At 39.7% G+C, this 19,479-nt stretch overlaps 1 protein-coding gene across 1 annotated transcript in view; it reads left to right on the plus strand.

The window, feature by feature from the left end:
- Positions 1-2,706: 2,706 nt before the first annotated feature.
- LOC149811746 (zinc finger CONSTANS-like protein (DUF3537)) overlaps positions 2,707-19,479 on the plus strand; it is a 53,440-nt gene continuing 36,667 nt past the window's right edge. The window contains exon 1 of the mRNA XM_089993224.1: positions 2,707-3,740. Coding sequence (XP_089849350.1) covers positions 3,276-3,740 — 465 coding nt within the window. The 5' untranslated portion in view covers positions 2,707-3,275. The remainder of the gene's footprint in view (positions 3,741-19,479) is intronic.

Raw genomic sequence — 19,479 nt, forward strand, 5'->3', positions numbered from 1 at the left:
ACAGTACACATCGAACAACGTGTTAGGCAGAGCCAACAATATGCAACCATGACATATATTGTCCTTTTCTTTCCACTCTATAGCCGCAGTGACCGCAACAGGGTTAGGGTCAGTATCAGAAACTGAAGGGCAGTCGAGTTCCAGAACAGACAACAGCCCTGTCGTAGTGAACCATATTTTCATGCGTTGCTGCCAACGCTTAAAATTCTGACCGACAAACTTTTTCGACATACCAGACATGTCCACTTTTGGTACAAAAGTGGAAGAGATCGACATGCTTAGAATCTTCTCTAAGACTGTTGGATCATTTTTCGGATCACGCAGTTTCGCAATCATAATCATGATATAAAACATGATATAAATCATAATATGCAGTAGAATACAAATCATGATTTTCAGCAGATCGAAACTGAAGCAGGGAGCAAGCATGTCGGTTTCCGCATACAACCAAAATTCAGACAACAACATACGAACAAACAGATGCAAAAAACATAATGAAAATAGCAGAAACATATTTAGATTATGTAATAGGCTAAGACGTACGAAAGTACTCCCCTTAGAGAAGGTTCGCCCCCACATGCAATGCAATCAGGGTTCGGCGTCCTTCCCCCAGGATACAATAGCCACGACGATCAGACTGGTGCACTCTAACGGATCGTCCTTCGAAAACAACCTCCAAGAATCGAAGTTGCAAAAAACACCTTTCGGAATAACACAGGAAAGAGAGAGAGAGCAACAAAGAAAATGAGAAATCGCAGAGCTCTTCTTCAGAGATTAGACCGTATCCGATCTATCGTAACCCCAGCCCTAACCACACTTTTATAACCCTCGAACGGTTACAAAGCGTGGAAGAAACCCGTTACAGAATCCGAGGAGACGTGACCCTTTAACGGAAATCGAAGAGTCGAGATTCGTTAAAGGAATCCGAAGAGACATAACGGGCATGAACTACGAGGAGTCGTTAAAGGATATGACCCTAAAGGGCCAACTACCTGAACCGGCTCGACACGACACGGCGGGCGGGCGGGCACGTGTGTGGTAGTCATCCCAACCTCTTATTCTCAAGAACAAGTGTAAGAGTTTACATGTTGCTTATAAAGCCCACAACAAACTCAAACACAATCAATTTGGGACTATTCAAAACCACTTTCTCTAAAACAGCCCAGTTTCATATTTGAATTCTCTCTTCCCTCTACTTTCAAGGCCCACCATGAAGAATGTGAGTCATTTCCTTCATATTGTTCAGCCTAATCATTAACAGGCCCCGAGAGATGGTTGCAAATCTGATTAGAGCAGCAAATTTCCATTTCGCTCGAAGTTCCTGAAAAGCAAACTGGAACTCAATATGCCTAAGCCGATTTCCTCCATAGAATCTTGCCAAAAGGGTCCATTGAAAGGGAGCCAACATCTTTAACATCAACTTGGTGGGCCCATAAGAGCAACGATCACCATGTTATGATGATGCTAACAAACATTCAAACCCCACATTGTGGAATATCTTCAAGCTTTTGTTTACTCTTCATAGGCGATGAAAAGAAGCAATTCTTTTTTCCTTTTCTTGATTGATTGTTTGGACAGTAGATTGCTTCTTTACAGAGCAAAGAATTCATTCTCACTTGGCATATGCTTTTACTTAATTTCCCTAAAAATAAAAGCATATTATTTTTAGTAACCTATCTATTCATGTTACTCAATAGGACAATCTGAGGATGACCACTACACAGGTCGCGAGTATTATCTTGAAAAACCTAGCAACTTCACTCGTGGAGTTGTTCTTACACATCTACGGGCTGTTTTGTGTGATTCCATCTCCCTATGTCATTCGAAATCACATGGTGGACGATGTGATTTCAAACCACATGAGGAATTCCATCTCATGTTTGCTTGCATGTGAGAAATGAGGTAAATGAGAATTGTTCTCTAATGAAATTAAGGTACATTTTTGTGTGATTCCATCTCAAGTGATTTCAAATCACAGGGTGGGTAAAATGACCATTAAGATATGTTTAGTTGCATCTCATGTGATTCACAAATGAGATGGAATTAGAATCACGTGTTTGGAGTCATATAATTCCAAAACCACAAGGTAGATAAAATGACCATTAAGGCATGTTTAGTTGCATCTCTCATGTGATGATTCACATGAGATGGAATTAGAATCACGTTTTTGGAGTCATATAATTCCAAAATCACAAGGTGATTCACATGTGATTCGACACTCAAATGTGATTTCAAATGACATTTTCAAAATTTTCCATGCTTGTTTGCATTTGAGGAAAGGGAAAATGAGAATCGTTCTCTCACAACCGCGAACGGTTCTCACCTGGGGCCAGCCAAATGTGAATTGAAATTACATGGGGAATTCCATTTCATGTTTGGAGAAACGGCACAGACTAAAATCTTTCCCTCGCGACCGTGAGAGCACGATGTCTTTTGGGATCAGCCAAATGTGACAAATTTCGTCTTAAGTTTGACAGTACCTTGCTTTGTGGAGGTGTCCCTTTATAAGGACTTTGATACGGGCAACCATCCCAGCGCTCAGCTATGCTTAATGAAGAAGCTGAAGCTTGTCATCGAATGCAATCCCATCGGTCAGAGAGAGAGAGAAAACAGGATTTCAACATAGCCATAGGAAGGGTCAACAGAGTTGAACCTAAAGAGAACAAAAGCAGAAAACAAAAACAAAGCAAGAGCAAAACAAACAAAAAAACAAGCGGCAGGAGCCGCAAAACCAATATCCGGAAGGAGCGGAGCACCAGCTGGAGGAAACTTAAGATCGGAAAGATGAATACGCAGAATAGCGTAAACGTCCCCTAAGTTTTTTTGCGAGAGAGAGAACCACTCGTCTCTTTGCCCCCCGACAGTAACAGTGACTGCATCAGCATGATTGCGGCAGATCCGTGCCCCTTCTGCTGTTGTTAGTGAGTCTCCTAATTCTGCACTATATTGAAACCCCATCCACCAGAATTTGGAAGGGAGTGGTGCCACCCCTCCAATCCATATCTTCCACGCTTGTACTCGATGCGGTAGGAGCGATGAAAACTACCATTCAACAAAATACTCTGCTCAAAGTTTGATACAACACCTTCAGAGAGAGTGTGTGTTGACCTCCCAACTTTCAACAAATGCTCTGCAGAAATTTGATGGATCCTTTGAGAGAGTGGGAGCAAATTCTGCCAGGAGAGAGGGAATACCCATTTTGAGAGAGAGAGAGAGAGAGAGAGAGAGAGAGAGAGAGAGAGAGAGAGAGAGAGAGAGAGAGAGAGAGAGAGAGAATGTCCGCCCTAGCCTGCGAAGCCCGAGGAGACCAGGTAAAAGAAGAGCAACAGCAACAGGAGCCACCACCAACTTCTTCTCTTCCGGACGAGGAAGACCCCAATGGAACCTCTCTCCTCCTGCACGATTATCTGCTTGACCGCCACCTCCAACGCCTTCTCCTCTTCCTCTCCGTCTTCGGCTTCAACCAGTCCACCGTCCTAAGATGCGTCCTCTCATGGTTGTTTTTCGCCGGCTTCGGCATTGCCCTGCCCATATGTGTTTTCAGCCTCGCTCGTTATAGCCCATTCCACGGCCTCAAATTCCAATACTTCATCCTCATTTTCCAAGCCATCCTTGCTGCCGTGTCTCTCTACTGCATTTCGTGCAAATTGCACAAGCATGGCATCCGCCATTTCCTCTTTGTTGATTGCTACCATGGCCAGATTGAGCGTTTTCGCGACGAATACATCCTCAGGATGAAGGTTAGCCCCTACCACCATCTTCCTTTCTGAGGAATGAGTGATTTTTTCATATGATGATTAGACATGGTTTGGAGAACTTATTTGCCATATGCTGAAAGAGTTTAATTAGTGTCTTCTAACCAACAGGTCATAACCTTTTCAAAGTTTGAATTTTTAGTTTATTTTCTTGCTGACTTGGTAGCAGAGAGGAGCTAGATTTGTTGATTTCCAGTTCTGAGAATATATGATTCCATTTTCTACCAGAGTTGTATAAATTGAAATTTTTGCTATTGGTTTAAGGTGGATTTGTTGTAGGGGAATTATGTAAATCGTCTACTACTCTTTTACTTTTCACCTTTTGTTTGTTCTCTAGTGATCTCCATGGTGGCTAACATAAGGCTAGTATTCGTAATTGATTATAAATTCATTTCTTTGTGATCTAGTCGTGCATGTAGTGCTGAAGCTCCAAAAATAGAATCCCTCTTTGAATTTGGAAGTGAGAACTGAAAAAAAAAGATAATGCATTGAGTTTCAGCCAGTTTTCAACATTGTGTGATCAGTTCTCTTTATTTTCATAGAAAATATAGTTTTTATTCTTTTTTATATTTCAACACATTCACTCCAGAAAACACAAAAGTGTTATCATCATCTACAACATCGACTGTGATGGGAGTTATATCCATGCTAGTCCTCATGATGTGATGGCGGCCTTGACAGTTCTCATTCTTGTTTGAATTTAAGATCTATTCTTTAATTGATGCCTACATGAGAACTTAATAGCAACGTATCCTTGAGGTTGGAAATTGCATTTCATTCTTTTGTTATGAAGATCAAGACGTTGGTTGGAAACGTCTTGGTGTGAATTTGTGGGTTAGAAGCCTGCTCTGTTAATTTTGTCAATTTTCCTGTGATTCCTCATTTCCAATTTGATCATTTGTTTCAGAAGCTAGATTGTTTCAGAACCAATTTTCCTGTGATTCCTCATTTTCAATTTTCCTGTGACGTTGTTTCAGAATCAATTTTCCTGTGAGATAAATTGGAGCGTATTTTTTGTGCATCCACACCAAGTAAAAAATAGGTGTTTTTGTTTTTGTGTGTGGGTCTTACTGTCTTATTTTTTCAAGTTTATGAAGTTTTAATTTTATATCAGTAGACATCGACATACATATTTATTTGCATTTTCCCAACAAATACATAAACAATCCAGGAGACACCAAAAGGGGTTCTATAATCCTATTAGCATTAATTATATACATAGGTTAGATAACTGGGTGCAAGAAGAACTAGATATTTTGAATGATGGTGTTGATTGGAGACAGTTGGAGAGCTGAACTCAAAGCAAAATGGAACAATCACGGAGAACCTAAGCTAGGGAGGAGAGGAGTGATTTAGAAGAAGAAAATCCTTCATTCTATTATTATTCATGTCATGGCTTATGAGCTAGGTAGAATTGAAGGATCGTTTTTCTTTTTCTTTTTTTTTTGCTATTTGATTGATGAATAATTGGTTTGTTTAGTGTTGTATTCAGAGTTTAGAGTTCACACATGTTGATGACTTGATGTGACTGATAGAGTTCATACATCTTAGATCCTTTTGATAGACCCTTCTGATACACCTTTCTATACGGTTTTACAACATTGTTCTTTGCAAAATCCAAAAATCTGTGAGTTCATCTTTGGAAAAATCCCCAGAAACAATAATACACTGGATCATGTTGGTTTTCTTTTCCTAAACTAAATGAACCATAAAAGGCAAGTTTGAAGGATAAGGAGAGAGTGTGCACTACCTCGGTGGCCTCAATCATGACATGTGGAAACGGCATTTCTTGTTGGCCCAAATTGACTTCTAATTAGGAGTTCAAAATGTTAACGGAACAGGACTATATCAGTAGACAAGGCTTAAAGTCTGTGGGTAAGATGCTCTGTGGCAAATATCGCGAGATTTATAAAAATCTTGCCGATATATCGCAAGAAATTGCCTGAAAGTTTAAAATGGCAATTTCTCACGAGATTTTCAAACTGTGACAAATATCGTGATATTTATATTTTTAAAAGAAATTTATCATGAAAACACCCAAGATTTTTACTTTTGAATGTGTTTTATTTATATTTTCTTATAGTTTTTTTTTTATATTTTTTAATTTACTTTTTATTCCCAAGATTTTGCCAACAAAAATGCTAGATTTATGAAAAATTTCAAAATCTCCCAAATTTTGTTCCAGCGGAGATTTTTCCATTTTTAACTTTTGTCACTATGGTAAGATGTGATATGTGATCATGCTTTGCCACAATGGGAGACAGAGCTTAAGACAATGAACTGTGGGGCTCTATGTCACATGGGTGCGGGTGCGGGTGCGGGTGCGGGTGCGGGGGTGCGACACTTGCTGTCTCAACCCACTATTTAAAAAAAAAAATCGGACTCGGACCGGAACCGAGTCCAGGGTTTTCCCTTAAAAAAAACTTTTTAACGCCCGTGCAGCCGCGGGCCTTCGTTCCCCCCCCCCCCCGCCCCTCTGCTGATAAGGAAAACCCCTTTAGGGTTTCCCGATTTGCGTCCTCTCATGCCCTTTAAATCACACAAGGGTGAGGGGGAAGCCCTCACTCCTGCGCTCCTCCTCCTCTCCCTCTCGATTATGCACTCTCTCTCGCTCTCGGCGCTGACGACGACGCTGGCTCTCTCTCAGGTACGCATCTCCTTCTTCTCTTCTTCTTCGTCTCCTTCTTCTTCTGTTTGCCGAAGGGCCGACAGGAGGCCGGCAACTCCCTGCCGTGCCCTCCCCCTTTCTCTCTGCGTTCGTCGGAAGGTCGGCGGCCCCCTGCCGCGTCCTTCCCCTCTCTCTCTGCGTTTGCCGGAAGAAAAGTCGGGACTAGGGAGCATTTTTTTGTTAAAAAATTAGACACAAATGACCCTGGGTGCATTGACCGCATCTAGGATCCTGTTGACCGCACCGGGTGCCGCACCCGCGTCGACGCGGGTGCGGCACCTAGTTTGCCGAGTCCCTGTGACATAGGTGGGGCTCTTCCTACTGTATGGTGATGCTAGTTAATTTTTAAAGTGTTTTGCCTAGAATCTCAGTTTCGGTTTAAAGGCAGGTCTCTTCAAGGAAAGCTAGTGGATCTTCTTCTGTTTGGGTTTTCTAAAAGGTGTAATGGGTAGAGATAAAGAAAGACTTCCTTTTCAAATTTGAACCTAGTTGTAGTTACCAGATCTGATTGCACTCATACTGATCCTACATATCCAACTCAATGTTTGAAAATTTGCCAAGTCAACTTGGTGACTAGGTTAACTCGGCTCGACTCGCCCATTCACCTGGTCAAAAATCTTGTTTGACCAGGTTTTCCACAAGACTCGGCCAAGTCACCTGAGTTTTCATATGTCTCGGTCTATGTTGTCGAAAGCGCTAGGCGGGGCTAGTCGGCGGACCTTCGAAAAGGCCTAGGCGGCCGACTAGGCGGGCAAAAAAAATTAAGAACAAACAATTCTGTAGATTCTGCCGTTATATGTATTTTTGCACAGATCACATGTCACTGAATTCAAATTTGCCCCATCCTTGCCAATGCCCAATTCCATGTTGGATCCCCAGAGTTTCTAATTTTCCTTTTTGTTGAAGATTCTGTGCTAGGGTTGGAACAAGAGCCACTTGCACTTGCATTTAGAGGAGCCAATCCACAATCAGTTGAAGAACTTGGGTTTGCATCTTCCATTGTTCTAATTAAACATTTCAAAACAAACAATTATTAATCAATAAAGTAGATAAACAAAACATACACAATATATATATATATATATATATATATAAAGAATACATATATAAAATAGGTAGCTCGCCTAATCGAGCTGGGTGGCGCCCAATGCCTAGGCTATGACTCGGTTGGGTCAACTTATGGCTCAGCCGAGTCATATGTATATGTACATTATTTATGTATTTATTTATATTTTGTATGAGTTACAATGTATATATTTTGCATAATGTATATATAACTATACTTATGTAACTGTAAATCATATATATTTATATATGAAATTACCTATATATCTATTTGATGTAGTACATTAAATAGTTAACATAACTTGGCTGAGTCACTGAGTTGACTCGCCGAGTCACGAGTCAGGTACTGTCGAGTCGAGTCTCAAGTCACTTGGTTTTAAAACATTGATCCAACTAGAGCTAAGTTTGGATTAAAATATGATTAAAATTAATTATAGGTAGACTAAAATAGCATTAAATTTAGAATCTTGGTTTGTATTAGGTTTCTGTTACTAGGTTTGTTAAGGAAACTGATTGGTGTCTCGAGGAGGATTCAGAATCAATGTAGAATAAGATAGCGGGTGGCATGAGAAAGGTGGCTAAGGAGGTATTGGGTGAGTCTAAAGGTGGTGCATCACTAGGTAAGGATACATCATGGTGGAACGAGGATGTCAAATTAGCTATTAAGGTTAAAAGAGAGTGTTATAGAAATCTAAGTAAGAGTCGTGATAATAAGAATTTGGAGAAGTATATGATAGCAAAGAAGGAAGTTAAAAAAGTAGTTTGAAACGCAAGGGATAAGGTATATAAGGAGGTTTATGACAAGTTGGATACCAAAGAGGGCGAGAAGGATATTTATAGGCTTGCAAAGATGAGAGATAGGAAATCGAAGGATCTGGGTATAGTTAGATGTATCAAAGATGAAACGCAAAGGGTTTTAGTCAAAGATGAGGAGATTAAGGAGAGATGGAAAGATTATTTTGATAAGCTATTTAATGGTAGACATGCTCAAGATCTTGGAGACTTCTCCATTCCTTTTCATGAGATGAATCGTGACTTCATGCGCAAGATTCAAAAGAAAGAAATTGCAGAGGCTTTGAAGAAAATGAAATCAAGAAGGGCAGTTGGCCCAGATGGTATACCTATCGAGGCTTGAAAATGCTTGGGCGAGAAAGGTTTAGAATGGTTGACAAATCTTTTTAACAAGATTTGGCGGACAAATAAGATGTCTAATGAGTGGAGGAAGAGTACTTTGGTGCATCTATATAAGAATAAGGGTGATATACAAGATTGCACAAACTATCGTGGTATAAAACTCATGAGTCATACTATGAAACTTTGGGAGAGGGTGATTGAGTATAGGTTGAGGAAGGTTGTCATGATATCGGAGAATCAATTTGGTTTTATGCCTGGAAGATCAACTATAGAAGCTATACATCTTCTTAGACAACTTATTGAGAGATATAAAGAGAGGAACAAAGATTTGCATATGGTTTTTATTGATTTGGAGAAGGCATACGATAGAGTACTTAAGGACGTTCTCTGGTGGACAATGATGAAGAAAGGTGTTTCTCTCAAGTACATTAGTATAATTAAATATATGCATGAAGGAGTAGTAACCAATGTCACCATGTGTAGAGGGGTGACAACCAATTTTCCTGTAACGGTTGGGTTACATCAAGGATCTGCATTAAGCCCTTTCCTATTTGCTATAGTGATGGATGAGCTTACGAGATCAATTCAAGAAAATGTGTCGTGGTGTATGTTGTTTGCTGATATATTGTTTTGATTGATGAGTCTAGAGCTGGGGTTAATGCTAAGTTAGAATTATGGAGACAGACATTGGAAGCAAGAGGTTTTAAGTTGAGATCTATCATTCAAAAGTATGGAGAAATTGATGGAGATGTAAATCATAGGATAAAGGTGAAAGAAGGAAACCCTAATCGACAGTGAGAGAAGAGAAGAGAGGGAGAGGGAGAGAGAGATTCCAGATGAAGGAGGGTTCAGTCAATCATGACTGCCCTCTCATTCTATTTAAAATAAAGTGTAAAACACTAGGGTACGAAAATTTCCCTTTACAAAATGTTAATTTACAATACATGAATTGGATCTGGACCCGATCCATTACATAAATGGATCGGGTCAGATATACACAATGAAGATAACGATGCCTTCTTTTCAGCCTCCCTCAAGTTGTGCATGGTGTTGGACCATGAACAACTTGTTCTTCAAAAACCAAAATCTATCCTTTGTTAACCCTTTAGTGAGGATATCAGCAACTTGTTCTTTAGTTGACACATACATGGGCTCAATCTCTTTGTCTTCAACCTTTTTCCTAATAAAATGTTGATCTATTTCAATGTGCTTTGCTCGACTATGGTGAATGGGATTGAATGACATGTTGATGGCACTTTGATTGTCACACAACAACAGTGACCGAGCAATCGGCTCTCCCATTTCAGTCAGAAGATGTCTTATCCATGTACCCTCGGCCGTGGCAGTGGCCATCGATCTGTATTTAGCCTCAGTGCTCGATCGAGCAACCGCCTTTTGTTTTCTACTGCTCCAGGATACCAAGTTTGGTCCAATGAAGCTGCAGTAACCAGATACTGATCGTCGTTCGTCTGGATCACCCTCCCAATCAGCATCAGCATAAGTAACAATCTCATGGCCCCCGCCTGGATCTAATTCTTCCTTGCCTTTGTATACCAGCCCATCACCCACTGTACCCTTTAGGTAGTGAAGTATACGTTTGACTGCCTCCATATGTAACACACGAGGTTCATGCATAAACTGGGATACCTGATTTACCGAATATACTATGTCGGGTCTAGTAAAAGTCAGGTATTGCAACATGCCAACTAAACTGCGATACTTAGTGGGATCTCTATATATATCCCCTTCTTGTGAACTCAATTTCTGATGAATGACACTTGGAGTTGTTAACGACTTACAATCTGTCATGCCTGCTCTGCCGAGAATGTCCAGTGTATATTTGTGTTGAGTAAGGGTAAGTGTATCATTCTTGTTATCAACTTCTACCCCAAGAAAATATCGCAGCTCTCCCAAATCTTTCATCTTAAATCTATGATTTAATAACTTCTTCACCTGCTCAATGTGGCTTTTATAATTCCCTGTGATGATGATATCATCTACATATATCAACAGAAGAGTAGTAACTCCTTGTTTATTGTGAATGAATAATGAGTGATCCAAAAGAGACCTAGAAAAGCCATGCCGTTGTATTTCTAGAGAAAAACTGTCGAACCAGGAACGAGAAGCTTGTTTCAAACCATAGAGTGCTCTCTTTAATTTGCATACATATTTTTTGGCGTCTCGTTCTGCATATCCAGTGGGTTGTTCCATGTAGACCTCTTCTTTTAAATCCCCGTGCAGAAAAGCATTTTTTACATCCAGCTGGCTCAATGTCCATCCATGTTTAATGGCTAGACTCAACACAATACGAATAGTCCCCATCTTAACTACAGGACTAAAAGTTTCATCAAAGTCTTGGCCTTCCTCTTGTGTGAATCCCTTGGCTACAAGTCGAGCCTTGTACCTTTCGATGCTCCCATCTGGTTTATATTTTATTTTGTACACCCATTTTGACCCAACGACATTTCTGTTCAGTGGTCTAGGCACAATCTCCCATGTGCCACATTCATGTAAGGCCTCCATTTCTTCATTCATTGCTTCTACCCATCTTCTAGAGCTCGCAGCTTGATAGAACATAAGAGGCTCATCCTCTTTACTTATGGATGTCAAGAATAACTGAAAATCCAATGAAATTTTTTTATAACTTACCCACCTGTCAAGCGGATGTCGAATCCGTGAAGATCTTCTGATATCCATTTGCTGCGAAACGGATGATCCAGATGGATCCGTGTTCGTACAAGGAATGAATGAGGGCTCTTTCTCTCGCCGAGTGTACACAATTCCCTTATACCTTGTTGGCTCCAAGTCATATGTGACAGTTTTCTCCGTTTGAGTTTCATTGGCTGAATCCTCATGTGGCTCATTCTGACTGCAATTTTCTGGACAGTCTACTGTACCGTTGGAGAAGAGTTCTGAATTTAACCATGGGTAGTATACCTCAATGCTGGAGCTTGAGTTATTAGTATCCACCATAGTTGAATTAGTATCCTGATCAGCAAAGTTCATTTCATCGAAAATAACATTCCTTGATATTTTGACACGCTTACTCAGGGGATCATAACACCTGTACCCTTTGTAATCTTCTGCACATCCTATAAACCTGCATTTCAAAGCCTTATCTTGGAACTTGTGCCTGAGTGAGCTATCAACGTGCACATAACAAACAGACCCAAACACACGTAATTCATGATAATCAGGTTGTATGCCAAAAAGCGAGAAGTATGGTGACTTATTTTCTAAGATATTCATGGGCAAGCGATTTATCACATGAACTGTGGAGTGGAATGCCTCAGTCCATAATGATATAGGGAGATTGCTCCCGTGCATCATGCTCATTGCAGTCTCAACAATATGTCGATGCTTCCTCTCAGCAATCCCATTTTGTTGAGGTGTATGAGGGCAAGACACTCTTCTCTTTATCCCATTATGTTGAAGAAAATTAACAAAATCACTCGAGGAGAATTCACCTCCTCCATCACACTGGAAATTAAGAATGTTGGTAGAGAAATGATTTTGAACGAAAGAGTGAAATTTCTGGAACAATCCAAAAACTTCTGATTTGTGCTTCATAAAGAATATCCAAGTATAACGTGAGTAACTATCAATGAAAATAAGATAGTATTTACTGCCAGAAAAAGAAGTAATTGGAGCAGGACCCCAGACATCTGAACAAATAACCTCAAATGGCCTTGAAGCTCTTTTATTAATGGAAGCAAAAGGTAAAACATGACTCTTACATAGATGACAGCTAGAACATTTTGTATCAACGACTTCTGAACTCAGACTGGACTTAGGAATAAGATTATTCATGACAAGTTTTTCAATGAAATGACGACCACAATGGCCAAGACGACTATGCCAAAGTCTTGGCTTATTACTTTCAGAAACAGTAAATATAAAATCAGAATCAAAGACTTGACGTTGGTGAGGCTTCAAGGATGAATAGTTGGAATGAAGGAAGGAAGGATCTTCTTGGAAGATGTACATGTTGCCCCATCGTTTTCCTTCAGTGAATATCCTCCTCGTGCGAAGATCCTTGACATAAACAGAAGAGGGAGTAAATTCAACTGAAGCATTAGCATCATCAACAAGTTTTGAGACAGAAACAATGTTCTTTTGAATATTAGGAGCATGGATGACACTTGGAAGTTTAAGAGAGGATTTTGACATGTGTATAATGGCATTTCCAGTATGTGAGATGGCATGATGGGATTCATCTCCTGTGACTATGCTATTCTTTCCAACATAAGGTGTAAGAGTCAAGAGCTTACCTACATCACCTGAAACATGAGTAGCTGCTCTGGAGTCGACATACCAAATTCCTTTGTCATTTTGCTTCATATTTAATCCTGCCAAGGCTGCCAACAGTAACTCTTTTACTTCTCCATCCTTTTTAGTCTCTGCTTGTGGAGCTTTCCCTTTGTTTTGGGGATTAAAGCAACAATTCGCTTTAATGTGCCCTTTCTTGTTGCATAGGAAGCAAGTGGGAATGGGTCGTTGTCCCTGGACATTGGGTGTTGGAAGTATGCCACGACCTCCATAGTTATTTCTCCCTTGGCCTCCTTTTCCTCGAAAAGAACTTCCTCTACCCCGACCATAACTCATTCCCATAGCCAGCACATCTTGTGTTCCGGAATTCCCATGAGAGGTTTTAGAGGAACCATTCAGATTCATCTCATATTGCAATAATTTTGCACGAAGATCTTCAAACTTTGGAAGTTCTGGTAGACATAGTAAGGTTGTCGTCATAACATGGTAGTCTGGCCTTTATCTTTTTTACTGACAAGACACCCAACAACTGCCAACTGATCTGTGATGCCTTTCATTTTATTCAGGTATTCCATAATAGACATGGAATCTTTCTTCAGCATTTGAAATTCTCGCTTAAGAAACATAATTCTTGCCTCAGAAATTTGTGAATATGTTTGAACTAACGTATCCCACAGTTCCTTTGCCGAACAATCATCAGGAAGAGCAATAAGGACCTCCTGTGAAAGAGTTGAAGTGATGTATGCCACTAGTGATTGATCTCTCTTCATCCAAGCAACATAATCTGGATTCCTGTGAAGAACAACAGATTGTTCTCCTTTATCGTCCGCCTTTTCTTGCGAAAGGAATTCTGGAGGCGGTGGGACCGATCCATCCAGATGACCAGAGAGGTCCTGACTTTTTATAAACGGAATAATCTGTCTTTTCCAGGTTAAGAAATTGCAGTTATTCAATTTTTCAGAGACTAGTTAACCAAGAAAACTTGAGGACAGACATGATTGCCCGTGAGTAAATTCCATTTGATGAATATGCTTGAACTGACACTTAGGTATGAAAAACAAAGGACTCGGCTAACAGAAAAAAAAAATTTCAGATGAGGAAAGACAGATGGCTACTAGCAGGCAGTTCTCTTTAGAATCAACAAAAAATACAGATCAGCAGAAAAAGGAAATCACAGATTGACAGTGATTAGCAGGAAGCAGGGAAACACATATTCAATGCAGGGGAAAACAGCAGAAAAAAAACAGCAGGAAGGAAATCACAGATCAAGAGAGGCATATTGACAATGATTAGTAGGTAGCAGGGAAAAACACAGATTAAACGTAGGAAAAAACAAGAAAACAGCAGGGATTAAACCACAGATCGAAAGAGGATCGAATCTTCACAAAGGAAAGGGAGAACCTGATTTTATTAGACACAGATTTTGTAGGTAGAAGCACACTGATGCTGTGATTCTTTGAGATTCACGGCTGATAGGATGAAAGTCACACAGATTGACCCTGATGGATTCACGCTGGGATTTGCTCCCAGATTTTGGCTCACGCAGATTCACGTTGGGCTTTCTTCACACAGATTCACGGTTGGGCTTTCTTCACAATAATTCACGGCTGTGATTCTGTGATTCACGGCTGATAGGATGAAAGGCACACAGATTGACGCTGATGGATTCACGCTGGGATTTGCTCTCAGATTTTGGCTCATGCAGATTCACGCTGGGCTTTCTTCACACAGATTCACGGCTGGGCTTTCTTCACACAGATTCACGGCTGATAAATCTGGGCTTTCTTCACACAGATTCACGTTGGGCTTTCTTCACACAGATTCACGGCTCACGCAGATCCACGATGGGCTTTCTTCACGCAGATTCACCCTGGGCTCTGATACCATGAAAGAAGGAAACCCTAATCGACAGTGAGAGAAGAGAAGAGAGGGAGAGAGAGATTCCAGATGAAGGAGGGTTCAGTCAATCGTGACTGCCCTCTCATTCTATTTAAAATAAAGTGTAAAACACTAGGGTACGAAAATACCCCTTTACAAAATGTTAATTTACAATACATGAACTGGATCTGGACCCGATCCATTACATAAATGGATCGGGTCAAACATACACAATGAAGATAACGATGCCTTCTTTTCAAAAGGTTGGGTGGATGAAATGAAAAAGTGCAACTGGAGTGTTGTGCGATCGTAGAATGCCATTGCGGTTGAAGGGAAAGTTTTATAGAACGACAATTAGGCCTACTTTACTATATGGTACGAAATGTTGGGCTGCCAAGAGACATCATATTCAAAAAATGAGTGTAGCTGAGATGCGTATTGATTATGCATTTATTTTAGCATTTTATCATATTAATTCATGCATGATCCGATAATAATTGCATTAAATTTCCACATTTATCATTAGTTTCGAGAAAATGCGCGAAAAAGATAAATATCGGAAAAGGCATAAATTGCAAGTTAATTTGGCAATTTAAGTCGTTTAGGAATTAGTTAGGGACATTTTCTTTAGGATTTAGATTTTAAATAGTTTAGATTCGAAAAAAAATAAAAATAAAAATAAATCAGCGTTATAGTTTTTAGGAAGTTTAAATAGATTAGGCAAAATGTAGTTTTTTTAGAGTTTTTTAGAAATTATTTTGTTTTTAATCTTCTTGTTGAAATTTTGTAATAAATGTGGGTTGAAATTTTAAAAGGAGCCAAAAGCCCCTCTCTTTAAATACCCTACGTAGGGTTTGAGAGGGGTTGTCTTCCCTTTGAGAAAAAAACGTATCCTCCTCTCCTCTCTAAATCCCTCTCCTCCACTGGCTCTTCTTCCCCCTTCTTCTCCTTCCTCTCTCTCTTCTCTCAACCTGTCTATCTCACCGGTGTGAGCCTTCTATAACGAGGAGCGTCGATTCCGGGGAAAGGCCGCTTCTCTCCTCAACCCAATCCAAATCACGGAAAGCGCGGAGCGGAGGCACGAGCACAAAAGACTCTTTTACTTTTCTTTTAGAATTAGGAATTAAATTCAATTTTTGGGTTTGTAATAAAACCATTTTAAGCCCTCTGCGTAGGGTATTCATTCATTGTAATAGCCAAGTAGTTTACTTTTCTTCGTACTTCTCATTTTCGGCAATAAAGAATAGTTTAGTTGTTTGTTTGAATACAAAATATTCCCGTTCCCTGAGTTCGACCCAGTCTCTATCACTAGTGAGAACCAGTTTTTATTATTTGATGTCTGGTTTTCACATGCTTTTCATATAAAAATCTTTTCAAAACTACAATTTCTTCAAAAAGACATCACGTATGCTTAGATGGATGTGTGAAAATACAATAAAAGATAAGATTCAGAACAATGAGATACATAAGAAGGTAGGTGTTGCATCCATTGAAAATAAGATGAGAGAAAATCATTTACGGTGATTTGGACCAGAGTTACCGGAAATGCCTATAGAATAGGGGAAGCGCGCTTCCTCGGGACGCGCTTCGGAAGCGCGAAACACAGCGCTTCCGAAACACGAGGGGAAGCGCAGGTTCAATTGAGGAAGCGCGTCCCCTTTAAAGGGAAGCACGTACCTCTTTAAAGGGGTATGCGTACCCCTTTAAAGGGGGACGCGTACCCCAATAAAGGGAGACACGTACCTCTTTAATGGGAGACACGTACCTCTTTAAAGGGGTACGCGTACCCCTTTAAAGGGGGACGCTATTATGGAAAGGTCGAATTTGCCCTTAAATTTTTTTTTTACACATGAATATATTTTTTACTGAGGATAAAATGGGTATTTTACAAAACCCATGAAAAAATAAAATCGAAAGGGGCTTAGGCTTTTGTTTTTTCACGCGTATCTTCCGACTCCTCTCTCTCTCTCTCTCTCTCGAGTTTTCGGCGAGCTCTGAGTTCCGGCGACCTCAAAAAATTCCGGTGGCCTCACCGACTTCCGACGATGAAGATGTTCAGGACCTTCAGATACGCTATCTTCTCTCACCCCCCTCTCTAACACTCTGTCACTCTCTCTATCTCGAATCTGGATCGGTCGGGTCCTTAGTGAAAAGGGGATGGCAAGAAGCAAGGGTTTGTAACTTCGGTTGGAGGGGTTGATGGCGGTTGGGTTCTGCCAACTGCGAGCCCTAGGGAGAGGAGGACCTCTGTCTGACCACCTGTGCATGGCAAGTGGCTTGGGCATGGGGGGGGGTGGCTCGACAGAGACACACAGAGGGAGAAGGTTGGGGAAGGAGGCTCCAACAGGGAGCACCACCGGCAGTGGCGTAGATAGGATTCATGTGAGGGGAGGGGGGGGGGCAAATAGGGGTGTAGCAAGAAAAAAAATTTGGTGTGATAGGGGTTCGGGGGCAGCGTCCTCATTTTTTTTTGAGATAAAATAAAAATGGCTACAATTATTAATAAAAATCTATTTCATATGGATAAATCAAACTATTTGCTGCAGTCAGGGTTGGGCTACAAAAATGGATAAAAATCTATTTCATATGAAATCGGAGTTGGGCTAGGACTGAGCTTTTAATTTTTTTTTTTAACTGGACCGGGAGGCCCATATTTTGCTTTGATGAAGAGTTTTTGAGTGATATAGGGCTGGTGTCTGACTTGTGTGGTGTGAGGTTCAGCTCGTGAGTAGAGGTTTGATTCCTTCATTCTCTCTAGAAAGTACATTTAGGGAACAGGGGATTGTTAAAGACTATTTGTTTCATTTTTCCGTTACAATAACATGATGGTCTTTATCTTTTGTGTTATCAATATGATGATCATTTATATTCTTATTTGAGTCCCATGAATGAACAATATATTGGTTGAGAAACATTTCACATTTTGTGGTTTAAGTGAGTTTATTTGGTCATCTTTTTTAGAAATAAGGGTTAATGCAGTATTTTTTTATCATTCTTGTAGGTTTTAACTTTTAAGTCATTTTGACGATTGCTTGAATCCTGATTCCTGATCAGATTGACTGGATCACTTTTATTATTCTTTTACTGTTGGATATATATGGATTATTGATTTATTGTTTTCAATTTCAAAGTCAATGAAAAACATGTTCTGCCTCCACAAGTTGTCTTATGGTTTCATTATGGTGTTTGATCTTGCAGACTTCTATTCTCTCCTTGATCTCTTGAAGTGATTTTGCTTTATATGAATTCTGAACTTACATGTTGATCAAGTGAACCAAGCATGATAAAAGAAACAAAACAAAAGAGATACTTATAAGTATCCTATAATATATAAAAAATATATTATAGGAAAATTCTTGAATTCATATTATAAAAACATATTATACAAAATGTATACCAAGCATGATTGAGCTTATCATCCCTATTAAGTATGAATTCTTTGATATACCGAGCGTGGGCACACCCAGGCTCGGCTTATTTACTCTATCAGAAGAGTGGGGCAACTAGTATGCTGCAACTAGTTGTTTAAAATTTTAAATAAATATCATTATTGCTAGTAACAGTCGGCCAATATGAATTTTGTTTTTCTTCGTTGTTATGTTATCTTATTTTGACATTTTTTCATAAATGCAAACTTTTGAAAGAACTTTTTTTTTAAAATTTTGTTTGCTTTATCATAGTATATTATAGAATCATAGATCTTTCACCTCCTTAAATGATGTTTATTTATTTGTTTAAGTAATTGGTAAATTATAAGTAATGATTTGTGTTCTTCACTCTCCATCATTTACTGTTAATAATAGCTTTTTTAAAGTGTTTTAGGCTGATTCTTATACTTTTATGATGCAAATATATTTGCATGTTCTTTGCTTCATTAATGACCATCTCAAGCTATGATCACGATAATTCTGATGACGATGACGATTCTTTGTACAATTTGGTGCATGAATCATCTAGTGGTGTTGTGAAGGGCAAGAAGAGGTCTTCTGCTTGTCCATATCAGTTTTAGGACAAAAACGAAAATTGTTTTGATGAGGAAGATGAAGAAGAATATGACTTGGATGACTACTATTCTGAAGATGACCAAGATGATGAACCACCTAGCATGCATAAAACAACAGTGCTATGGTGCCATGTATTGAAACAAAAGAAGAGTGGGCAAGGAAAGCAATGTGGAACCCAAGTTTTTATGTGCAGGCACTGCAAAAATATTTATCATGGGTCATATACTCGAGTTTTTGCACATCTCATGGGATCTCCAAAGGGACAAAGTGTTGGGATTGCCTTTTGCCCTGTAGTTGCAAAAATTATAGAATTGGCAAAAAAAATTAAGAGGCAAGTTCGTCGAGTGGAGGTTTCATCAAGTGCATTTGAGTTGAGGAGATCAAGAATTGATACTCCGAAGAGGCCTATTAGTATGACTACATCATCTAGTGGAAGCCGAAAAACAATTGATATTCGTGATACCTTTAAAAAGGTAGAAAGAGATGATGTAGATCACAAAATTATCAGATTTTTGTGTGCAAATGGCATACCTTTCAATGTGCTTCGATCACCATATTGGGAAGAGATGATATCTGCAGTTAGTAAAGTGCCCGGATATAAACCCCCATCATATGAAAAAGCGCGAACAACGTTGTTTGACAGTGAGAAAGAGTGTGTTCACAGGGAGTTAAATGAATTTCGAGAAAAGTTTGAGGATTTTGGAGT

This window comes from Nuphar pumila, chromosome 17, assembly GCF_984573655.1.
Source record: "Nuphar pumila chromosome 17, dmNupPumi1.hap1.1, whole genome shotgun sequence".
Classification (NCBI taxonomy): domain Eukaryota; kingdom Viridiplantae; phylum Streptophyta; class Magnoliopsida; order Nymphaeales; family Nymphaeaceae; genus Nuphar; species Nuphar pumila.